The 12,688-nt window shown below is 38.3% G+C and overlaps 1 protein-coding gene across 2 annotated transcripts in view; it reads right to left on the reverse strand.

Annotated features, from left to right (window-relative positions):
- Positions 1-1,317: 1,317 nt before the first annotated feature.
- The window catches only part of fam184b (family with sequence similarity 184 member B), a 62,401-nt gene continuing 51,030 nt past the window's right edge, over positions 1,318-12,688 (reverse strand). For both annotated transcript variants that reach the window (XM_062026300.1, XM_062026299.1), the window contains exon 18: positions 1,318-2,072. In XM_062026300.1, coding sequence (XP_061882284.1) covers positions 2,000-2,072 — 73 coding nt within the window. In that variant the 3' untranslated portion in view covers positions 1,318-1,999. The remainder of the gene's footprint in view (positions 2,073-12,688) is intronic.

Here is a 12,688-nt window from a genome sequence, read left to right on the forward strand (position 1 = left end):
TGTTTTTGTGTCTTTCTCGCCATCTCCGGGTCTAAATTGGATGTCAAAGTTGACCAACTTGTCGGTTTATGTCCACAACCTTCTTTTACTATCCAGGTGAGAGGCATGATTTATCATCTAGAATGAACTTTCCCCAGCTCAGAGGCCATGCAGCAGCTCAACATGTCAATATAGCAGCATAAGATAGTTAGCTCTCTGTGATCACGACGACACTAAAAATAGTTTGTCTGCGTTAGCGCTTGTAATAACAATATTGCAGTGTTTCCCATAAACTGCCAAGATACCTGTGGCGGTGGGGGCGTGGCTATGGGCGTGGTCACCATGACATCATCGGGTAATTTGCATAATTTACTACAATGGTATGATTTTCTCTAAAAAGGCTAAAAAAATGTATACTTACTAATTAATAATAACAGTTTTGTTTTAAATGTCCATCCATCCATTTTACAATATAATTACAACACTTTATGTACATATTTATATACAGATTTGAACAACAAGTTATTCACTGAAATATATTTATTAATTGTGGTTCTTACCAAAAATATATCTTATAAAAATATAAAAGCTAAAATGTCTCTTAAAGCTCTGCCCCTTTAATTAGTGCATACTAAATAATTTAACTTTAGCCTACTACTACAACCATATTATTTACCAGCAACATAAAGTGAAACAGAGGCAGAGGTGTCCTGCCACAGTCAGTAACAAATAAACAGAAAACAGTAGTGGTGGTAGATAGACACAGAGCTTCATCAAACATCTGATCCACTGAACAAAGAGCTCCAAAAATCTTGATCCTACACTTCTCTTTTGTAAAGTAAATCTGAACAGCCGATATGGGCATCTACATCAACTATATGATTTGCCTGAGAAGCTGGACAGGAAAAAAAAAAAAAAAAATTTTTGTGGCGGCCTTAATTCTTTTGTGGCGGGCCGCCACAAATAAATGAATGTGTGGGAAACACTGTATTGCTAATACTTGGTTAATATTCATTCAGGTCATGAGATGTAAATGGAGTATTGTTGGCGTTTTTTTTGGATGTTTTTAGAATGCATTATATGCGGAATATTGTACACCCATTATCTTTATTGTTAGCCACCTCGGGCTTGCCGTATTTTACGACTTAGAGTGCATAAAAAATGTGTTCCTGTCTTACATAAGGATTGTGAATGATGGGAAAAATTCTCCAAAAAAGTGCAATTTCCCTTTAAGGTTAAGGGCGCTTATCCAGTCCATGATAGCATGCTCCATTTGGACTGAGCGGTACATAAAGAAGCAGCAAGTAGAAAAACAAAATATTTATTCAATTTGTTCATTAAGACTATCATACATTTTTGCATCAAAACAAGCTTCATTTTGGTATGGTGAGAAGTGTGTGTGCATGTGTGTGTGTGTGATATCGATGCGGATCTTGATTGGATACGTGGAATGCCTCCATAGTTGAAGACGTGGAAATATTTGCTTTCAATAATCATGTGATAATATTGAAGCAAACTTAAAAAGGAAGACTGCCTTAGAAAAAAACCAAACACATACGGAGACATTTCAAACTACACAAACAAGATCCACCAGGCCCAGAAGAGGTCACGGATGTTTCTTTTTCTGTCACTTTTTTGTTTTCTTGAGAAGCACTTTTTGGTTGAGCTTTGAGGCAATGTTGGAGATGGCCTTGCTGGTGATGAGCCCACGGGTCTTTTCTGGGAAAACTCCACCGATTTGCAATGCTCCACAAAATCAGTGCAACACAACCAGAAACATACAGTAAATCCATGCAAGCTTATGTCAAAGTACTACATTACCAACAATGCAACTGGAGCGTCTCTTCCCTTTTGAGCAGAGATCTGATAGCATTGTGTGGTCACTTCCCGTCGCCACAATCCATTTGGATGTGTCCTTGTGAAAAATCGGTGGAGTTCCCAGACGAGTGTTTGTGTGTATGTGGAGAGCACACAGCGTCCTCGTGTGTCGCAGAAGCAATGAACTGTTGAAGAGTTATGCTCAGAAGGAGAAGTATTTAGTAAACCACTCCTGCTTTAGCCCCGCCGTCCCTCTCTGCTCCACGTAAGGCCCCCTGAAACACACACAGAATCAAAGTTGTGTACAATTTGCCTAATTCTACACAACAGTCAAACTTGAATCTATGGAAGCCTGCTTCCGACGCTAAAAAAATAGAAAATGAAAAAATACCGTAATGGTAAGTCAAAATTCTGAAATAGAAAGTCATAATTATGAGTTAAATAGTCGTAATAATGAGATAAATAGTCGTAATAATGAGATAAATAGTCGTAATTTTGAGATAAATAGTCGTAATAATGAGATAAATAGTCGTAATATAGAGATAAATAGTCGTAATAATGAGATAAATAGTCGTAATATTGAGATAAATAGTCGTAATAATGAGATAAATATTCGTAATATTGAGATAAATAGTCGTAATATTGAGATAAATAGTCGTAATAATGAGATAAATAGTCGTAATATTGAGATAAATAGTCGTAATAATGAGATAAATAGTCGTAATATTGAGATAAATAGTCATAATAATGAGATAAATAGTCGTAATATTGAGATAAATAGTCGTAATAATGAGATAAATAGTCGTAATAATGAGATAAATAGTCGTAATATTGAGATAAATAGTCGTAATAATGAGATAAATAGTCGTAATATTGAGATAAATAGTCGTAATATTGAGATAAATAGTCGTAATAATGAGATAAATAGTCGTAATATTGAGATAAATAGTCGTAATAATGAGATAAATAGTCGTAATATTGAGATAAATAGTCGTAATAGTGAGATAAATAGTCGTAATATTGAGATAAATAGTCGTAATAATGAGATAAATAGTCGTAATATTGAGATAAATAGTCGTAATATTGAGATAAATAGTCGTAATAATGAGATAAATACCGTAATTTCCGGACTATAAGCCGCACCTGACTATAAGCCGCACCAGCTAAATTTAGGGGAAAATACAGATTGCTCCATATATAAGCCGCACCCGACTATAAGCCGCAGGGTTTTGATGTGTAATTAGCGTAGTATATAGGGGTTCCTGCTACCACGGAGGGGATTGTCGGGACAGAGATGACTGTTTGGGAACGCAAAGCGTCCCATTTATTAACTATAAATCTTTCAATCATTCAATCAAACTTTCACATCTTTGACATGGCGAACAGCATTCGTGCAGAGTACAAATAATACAACGGTGCAAAGTAATACAAAGTGCTCGCATGTACGTTATCAAAATAACCAGCCTACCTGTATATGAAAAGTCAGTCTTTAATCATTGTGTCATCGTCTTCCTCCTGCGTACTAAAACCACCGAAATCCTCTTCGTCGGTGTCGGAGAAGAACAGGCCGTATATAAGCCGCACCCTTGTATAAGCCGCAGGGACCAGAACGAGGGGAAAAAGTAGCGGCTTATAGTCCGGAAATTACGGTAGTCGTAATATTGAGATAAATAGTCGTAATATTGAGATACACAGTCGCAGTGAAATATGCGTAATTATCAGATAAAAGTCGAAATTATGAGATGTAATGTCACAATTATGACATTAAAAAGTCATAATTATTAGATAAAAAGTCAAAATTATGAGATCAAATGTCATAATTATGGGAAAGTCAAAATTATGAGATGAAATGTCACAATTATGACATTAAAAAGTCATGATTATTGGACAAAAAGTCAAAATTATTAGATAAAATGTCATAATTATGAGAAAGTCAATTATGAGATAAAATGTCATAATTACGAGATGAAGTCAAAATTATGACATTAAAGAGTCATAATTATTAGATAAAATAGTCAAAATTATGAGATAAAATAGTCAAAATTATGAGATAAAATGTCATAATTATGAGAAAGTCAAAATTATTAGATAAAAAAGTCTAAATTCTGAGATAAAATGTCATAATTATGAGAAAGTCAAAATTCTGAGATAAAATGTCATAATTATAAGAAAGTCAAAATTATGAGATTGTCATAATTACGAGATGAAGTCAAAATTATGACATAGTCATAATTATTAGATAAAATAGTCAAAATTGTGAGATAAAAAGTCAAAATTATGAGATAAAATGTCATAATTATGAAAAAGTAAAAATTACGAGATAAAATGTCATAATTATGAGAAAGTCAAAATTATGAGATCAAATGTCGTAATTACGAGATGAAGTCAAAATTATGACATTAAAGAGTCATAATTGTTAGATAAAATAGTCAAAATTGTGAGATAAAAAGTCAAAATTATGAGATAAAATGTCATAATTATGACAAAGTAAAAATGATTAGATAAAATAGTCAAAATTGTGAGATAAAAAGTCAAAATTATAAGACAAGATGTCATAATTATGAGATGAAGTCAAAATTATGAGATAAAATGTCATAATTACGAGATGAAGTCAAAATTATGACATTAAAGAGTCATAATTATTAGATAAAATAGTCAAAATTGTGAGATAAAAAGTGTAAATTATGGGATAAAATGTCATAATTATGAGATGAAGTCAAAATGTTGACATTAAAAAGTCATAATTATTAGATAAAAATGTCAAATTTGGGAGATAAAAAGTCAATTATGAGATAAATTGTCATAATTAAGAAAGGAGAAAGGAAAGGAGAAACAAGATGACTTGCATGCAGAGCTGCTAAATCTCCTTCCTGCTCATCGGCACATTAATGGGTGAGTACATATTTAGATTTTTTTATCTTTAATATGCAGAAATTAACTTCTTGTCAAAGTTTGTCTCCTACCTCGTTTACTCCCGTGATGATCTCCTTACAGTTTGGTAATCAATCAGAAATATCCAGCAGCTAAAATGCACCAAACATGTATAAGTGTGAAGAGTGTTTTGCATTTTTCCCATCATGCATTGTAATTGATGTAAAAGGGTATCATTTTGAATGGTTTTTGGAGCTTGGACATTTTTTATAATATCCACAAAGTTGAGCGAGCATGTTGTGTTGTGTGCGACCATATGTGTTGACTTTTGGTGAAGATTGCATTTTTTGTGTGTGCTATGACTAGGGAAGGTTGTTTGGATTGGGTCAGACAAGTAATGCTGTGCTGTATTCACTGCAAATCACAATTCATGTTCATTGAGCTGATTTACTCACTTTGTCTACAAGATAGCCTGCCAACTTGCACCAATCAGAGTGTTCGATATTTCAAGTTTATTTGACGATGCAACAGGCCAGAACTCTTATTAAACCTGTGACGTCTCGCAGGCCAAACTGACGACCCTCACTTTGCCCACCGGCCGTTGTTTGGACATGCTTAAAGTTGTTGAACGTAATTTTTTAGGAAGCATGGGACCAGTAGCGACATCATGTTACGTGCAGCACTAATGTTTCACAAACACATTTTTTACGTGTCTAAAAGGACAATCAACATCTGCATTTCATAATATGAGAAATCTCCTGGAAAAATGTGTAAAAATATGACATTTCTCTACATATTAACCTCAATTTTATACCATTTTATAGCAGTTTGTGGATTTATTACATTGTAAGGTTTCCTAAAATATTGTGAACATTTAAATAAAAACAATTCTAGGTTCCTTCACGTAGATCATAGTTGGGACTAGGGTTGTCTCATTGACGACAATGTTAAACACAATAAATCTTATTTTCCTACTCGCTCTAACGAGGCCAATTCTCCACTTATCAGAAATCTGAGAACACCGGAACGTTCCTCAAAACCTTGTGGCGTTCACATTTTTTACGAAAAGTCGATATCTCGAAGCGTTTGCCCACAATCTTAAATAGTGTGCAGTACAATAAATGTTCGGTAACACAGGAATTGGCCTTCGTCCATTAAAGCGGATGGCGTCCACTCTAATTTACTAGAGTGTGGAAGGCCAGAAAATACGCTTTTCTTTTGGTGAACAACCTGTCCTCACGGCCACATCTTTTATGCCACTGTCATGTGTTTCGGTGAAAACGTTGACACACATGTCCTCTCTCAGAAAATGTCACTTTTATGGAGGTCATGTGTCCCGTTTGGCTTCTGTTGGCCCTCAAAGCCAAGAAAGTCAGCTTTTAATCTCTCATTGACTCCAATGTTAAACACAACAAATCTTATTTTCCTACTCGCTCTAACTAGGCCATTTCTCCACTTATCAGAAATCTGAGAACACCGGAACGTCCCTCAAAACCTTGAGACGTTCACGGTTTTTACGAAAAGTCGATATCTCGAAGCGTTTGCCCACAATCAGAAATAGTGCGCAGTACAATAAATGTTCGGTAACACACAGGAATTGGCCTTCGTCCGTTAAAGCGGATGGCGTCCACTCTAATTTACTAGAGTGTGGAAGGCCAGAAAATACGCTTTTCTTTTGGTGAACAACCTGTCCTCACGGCCACATCTTTTATGCCACTGTCATGTGTTTCGGTGAAAACGTTGACACACATGTCCTCTCTCAGAAAATGTCACTTTTATGGAGGTCATGTGTCCCGTTTGGCTTCTGTTGGCCCTCAAAGCCAAGAAAGTCAGCTTTTAATCTCTCATTGACTCCAATGTTAAACAAAACAAATCTTATTTTCCTACTCGCTCTAACTAGGCCATTTCTCCACTTAACAGAAATCTAAGAACACCGGAACGTTCCTCAAAACCTTGTGGCGTTCACAGTTTTTACGAAAAGTCGATATCTCGAAGCGTTTGCCCACAATCTTAAATAGTGTGCAGTGCAATAAATGTTCGGTAACACAGGAATTGGCCTTCGTCCATTAAAGCGGATGGCATCCACTCTAATTTACTAGAGTGTGGAAGGCCAGAAAATACGCTTTTCTTTTGGTGAACAACCTGTCCTCACAGCCACATCTTTTATGCCACTGTCATGTGTTTCGGTGAAAACGTTGACACACATGTCCTCTCTCAGAAAATATCACTTTTATGGAGGTCATGTGTCTCGTTTGGCTTCTGTTGGCCCTCAAAGCCAAGAAAGTCAGCTTAATCTCTCAATGACTCCAATGTTAAACACAACAACACAACAAATCTTATTTTCCTACTCGCTCTAACTAGGCCGTTTCTCCACTTAACAGAAATCTAAGAACACCGGAACGTTCCTCAAAACCTTGAGGCGTTCACGGTTTTTACGAAAAGTTGATATCTCGAAGCGTTTACCCACAATCAGAAATAGTGCGCAGTGCAATAAATGTTCGGTAACACACAGGAATTGGCCTTCGTCCGTTAAAGCGGATGGCATCCACTCTAATTTACTAGAGTGTGGAAGGCCAGAAAATACGCTTTTCTTTTGGTGAACAACCTGTCCTCACGGCCACATCTTTTATGCCACTGTCATGGGTTTCGGTGAAAACGTTGACACACATGTCCTCTCTCAGAAAATGTCACTTTTATGGAAGTCATGTGTCCCGTTTGGCTTCTGTTGGCCCTCAAAGCCAAGAAAGTCAGCTTTTAATCTCTCATTGACTCCAATGTTAAACACAACAAATGTTATTTTCCTACTCGCTCTAACTAGGCCATTTCTCCACTTATCAGAAATCTAAGAACACCGGAACGTCCCTCAAAACCTTGAGGGGTTCACGGTTTTTACGAAAAGTCGATATCTCGAAGCGTTTGCCCACAATCAGAAATGGTGTGCAGTGCAATAAATGTTCGGTAACACAGGAATTGTCCTTCGTCCATTAAAGCGGATGGCGTCCACTCTAATTTACTAGAGTGTGGAAGGCCAGAAAATACGCTTTTCTTTTGGTGAACAACCTGTCCTCACGGCCACATCTTTTATGCCACTGTCATGTGTTTCGGTGAAAACGTTGACACACATGTCCTCTCTCAGAAAATGTCACTTTTATGGAGGTCATGTGTCCCGTTTGGCTTTTGTTGGCCCTCAAAGCCAAGAAAGTCATCTTTTAATCTCTCATTGACTCCAATGTTAAACACAACAAATCTTATTTTCCTACTCGCTCTAACTAGGCCATTTCTCCACTTATCAGAAATCTGAGAACACCGGAACGTCCCTCAAAACCTTGAGGCGTTCACGGTTTTTACGAAAAGTCGATATCTCGAAGCGTTTGCCCACAATCAGAAATAGTGTGCAGTACAATAAATGTTCGGTAACACAGGAATTGGCCTTCATCCATTAAAGCGGATGGCGTCCACTCTAATTTACTAGAGTGTGGAAGGCCAGAAAATACGCTTTTCTTTTGGTGAACAACCTGTCCTCACGGCCACATCTTTTATGCCACTGTCGTGTGTTTCGGTGAAAACGTTGACACACATGTCCTCTCTCAGAAAATGTCACTTTTATGGAGGTCATGTGTCCCGTTTGGCTTCTGTTGGCCCTCAAAGCCAAGAAAGTCAGCTTTTAATCCCTCATTGACTCCAATGTTAAACACAACAAATCTTATTTTCCTACTCGCTCTAACGAGGCCATTTCTCCACTTATCAGAAATCTGAGAACACCGGAACGTCCCTCAAAACCTTGAGGCGTTCACGGTTTTTACGAAAAGTCGATATCTCGAAGCGTTTGCCCACAATCAGAAATAGTGCGCAGTACAATAAATGTTCGGTAACACACAGGAATTGGCCTTCGTCCGTTAAAGCGGATGGCGTCCACTCTAATTTACTAGAGTGTGGAAGGCCAGAAAATACGCTTTTCTTTTGGTGAACAACCTGTCCTCACGGCCACATCTTTTATGCCACTGTCATGTGTTTCTGTGAAAACGTTGACACACATGTCCTCTCTCAGAAAATGTCACTTTTATGGAGGTCATGTGTCCCGTTTGGCTTCTGTTGGCCCTCAAAGCCAAGAAAGTCAGCTTTTAATCTCTCATTGACTCCAATGTTAAACAAAACAAATCTTATTTTCCTACTCGCTCTAACTAGGCCATTTCTCCACTTAACAGAAATCTAAGAACACCGGAACGTTCCTCAAAACCTTGTGGCGTTCACAGTTTTTACGAAAAGTCGATATCTCGAAGCGTTTGCCCACAATCTTAAATAGTGTGCAGTGCAATAAATGTTCGGTAACACAGGAATTGGCCTTCGTCCATTAAAGCGGATGGCATCCACTCTAATTTACTAGAGTGTGGAAGGCCAGAAAATACGCTTTTCTTTTGGTGAACAACCTGTCCTCACAGCCACATCTTTTATGCCACTGTCATGTGTTTCGGTGAAAACGTTGACACACATGTCCTCTCTCAGAAAATATCACTTTTATGGAGGTCATGTGTCTCGTTTGGCTTCTGTTGGCCCTCAAAGCCAAGAAAGTCAGCTTAATCTCTCAATGACTCCAATGTTAAACACAATAAATCTTATTTTCCTACTCGCTCTAACGAGGCCAATTCTCCACTTATCAGAAATCTGAGAACACCGGAACGTTCCTCAAAACCTTGTGGCGTTTACAGTTTTTACGAAAAGTCGATATCTCGAAGCGTTTGCCCACAATCTTAAATAGTGTGCAGTACAATAAATGTTCGGTAACACACAGGAATTGGCCTTCATCCATTAAAGCGGATGGCGTCCACTCTAATTTACTAGAGTGTGGAAGGCCAGAAAATACGATTTTCTTTTGGTGAACAACCTGTCCTCACGGCCACATCTTTTATGCCACTGTCATGTGTTTTGGTGAAAACGTTGACACACATGTCCTCTCTCAGAAAATGTCACTTTTATGGAGGTCATGTGTCCCGTTTGGATTCTGTTGGCCCTCAAAGCCAGGAAAGTCAGCTCAATCTCTCATTGACTCCAATGTTAAACACAACAATTCTTATTTTCCTACTTGCTCTAACTAGGCCATTTCTCCACTTATTGGAACACCGGAACATTCCTCAAAGCCTTGAGGCGCTCACGGTTTTTACGAAAAGTCCATATCTTGAAGCGTTTGCCCACAATCAGACATAGTGTGCAGTACCATAAATGTTCGGTAACACACAGGAATGGTAGACCTGCTGCAATAATAATACTGCTGACTTACAAAGAACGTGTGATATTATACTATTCTACTCAGCTGGAGCTAGAATTAGCTCTTTAGTGAACAAAGGTGCAGATGATTGCTCCCCATACTCACACAAGTACATGTTTGACCTAGTTTTCCACCTTCTCTCGTGCCTTTATTTAGCGCGGGAGAACAAAGTGAGCAACTGTCACTAAATGACGGCCCTGTTAGAGGAACAGAGGCGACTGCTAGAAAGGGAGGTTATAAATAATGCAGCTTTAAATAGTCAGCACAAAATGTTATATCGGGAAAAATGCTGGCCGAGTACTTCAGGAGGGATGGGTACCGAATAGTCACATACCGGTACTTTTTTGGTACCGACCAAAGCCTGCCGGTCCTACGCGGCACGTCAAATCCAACGGTTATTTTTTTACACTTCGGCACTTGCCGATCGCTCCAGCAGCACTGAGAGCGGACTCTGCAAAACTACTTCCCGGTCAAATGTGTCAAACTCATTTTATAAGCTGGGTAATCATATGGTCAATACAGTACCGTATTTTCTGGACCATAGGGCGCACCGGATTATAAGGGCCACTGCTGATGAGCGGGTCTAGTCAGGTCTATTTTCATACAAAAGGGGTGTTAAAAGGGTCATATTATTATGATTTTTCTTCCTTGTGGTCTACATAACATGTAATGGTGGTTCTTTGGTCAAAATGTTGCATAGAGGATGTTTTACACATCTTCAAGTCGCTTTCTGACAGTCTCTTCAGGATGCACCGTTTTGTGGGCGGTCTTATTTACGTGGCTCACTTTCGACAGCGTCTTCTTTGTTGTAGCGGTGTAGCGTGCAAGGACGGGTGTGGAAGAAGTGTCAAAGGATGGAGCTAACTGTTTCAATGACATGACGGAGTATTGATTGATACATCCGTGGCTCACTAGTGCAACAACAACGCCCGAAATGTGTGTCGTGAAAAACCGTCCGACCGGAACTCTAATAACTAAATTTCCTTGGGTGAATAACATAAACTCACCACACCGGTATGTTTTAGTGCTTTCATTGCGAGTTTACTGACAGATATAAGTAAGAACTTTACACTACTTTATATTAGAAATTGCAACAGTGGAGGATGAATGTCACATAACAAGAAGATAGAGGAAAAGAAGATTATCGACTACGGTGTCGGCACGGACTACAATTTTTCAGGACTTATGCAGATCCCAAATACAGATCAAAAAAGGTATGAAAAGTTGCATAATATTGTGAAACAAAACGGCAGATAATGTCTTACCTTATACACACACCATAATAATACTCCTATGTTGAAATACAGTAAAATCCATCAAGTGGTGTGGCTTCATAGCTTACCAAAGTCCTACTAAAACATTTTGATAGACTTTTGAGCGCCGTGTGTAATGTTATATATTTTCAATGTAACATATAAAATGTTGGTGTTGTTTACTTCAGTCATATTGCAGTCTACACGTATCTATTATGTGTGACTGACATTATATTGCAGTCTACACGTATCTCTTATGTGTGACTGCCATCATATTGCAGTCTACACATATCTCTTATGTGTGACTGCCATCATATTGCAGTCCGCACGTATCGCTTATGTGTGACTGCCATCATATTGCAGTCCGCACGTATCGCTTATGTGTGACTGCCATCATATTGCAGTCTATACATATCTCTTATGTGTGACTGCCATCATATTGCAGTCTACATGTATCTTGTGTGACTGCCATCATATTGCAGTCTACACGTATCTCTTATGTGTGACTGCCATCATGTTGCAGTCTACACGTATCTCTTATGTGTGACTGCCATCCTATTGCAGTCTACACTTATCTCTTATGTGTGACTGCCATCCTATTGCAGTCTACACATATCTCTTGTGTGACTGCCATCCTATTGCAGTCTACACATATCTCTTATGTTTGACTGCCATCATATTGCAGTCTACATGTATCTTGTGTGACTGCCATCATATTGCAGTCTACACGTATCTCTTATGTGTGACTGCCATCATATTGCAGTCTACACGTATCTCTTATGTGTGACTGCCATCATATTGCAGTCTACACATTTCTCTTTTGTGTGACTGCCATCATATTGCAGTATACACATTTGTCTTTTGTGTGACTGCCATCATATTGCAGTCTACACGTATCTCTTATGTGTGACTGCCATCATATTGCAGTCTATACGTATCCCTTATGTGTGACTGCCATCATATTGCAGTCTACACATATCCCTTATGTGTGACTGCTATCATATTGCAGTCTGCACGTATCTCTTATGTGTGACTGCCATCAAATTGCAGTCTACACATATCTCTTATGTGTGACTGCCATCATATTGCAGTCTACACGTACCTCTTATGTGTGACTGCCATCATATTGCAGTCTACACGTATTTCTTATGTGTGACTGCCATCGTATTGCAGTCTACACGTACCTCTTATGTGTGACTGCCATCATATTGCAGTCTACACGTATTTCTTATGTGTGACTGCCATCTACTGGTCGCACTTATCATAACACCATGTACCAAATAAAATAGTTTCGAGGTCGGTAAGTACAACCAGAATTATGCCGTACATTAGGCGCACCGGGTTATAAGGTGCACTGTCGAGTTTGGGTAAAATGAAAGGATATTAAGTGCGCCTTATAGTCCGAAAAATACGATAAGTTTAAAATATGAAATTACATACAGTACATGTATTTTTTCTCTGTCAAAATAGAAAGTTGACGACATTTAGAAACAAATAGACGAAT

This window comes from Entelurus aequoreus, linkage group LG18 (genome assembly GCF_033978785.1).
Source record: "Entelurus aequoreus isolate RoL-2023_Sb linkage group LG18, RoL_Eaeq_v1.1, whole genome shotgun sequence".
Taxonomy (NCBI): domain Eukaryota; kingdom Metazoa; phylum Chordata; class Actinopteri; order Syngnathiformes; family Syngnathidae; genus Entelurus; species Entelurus aequoreus.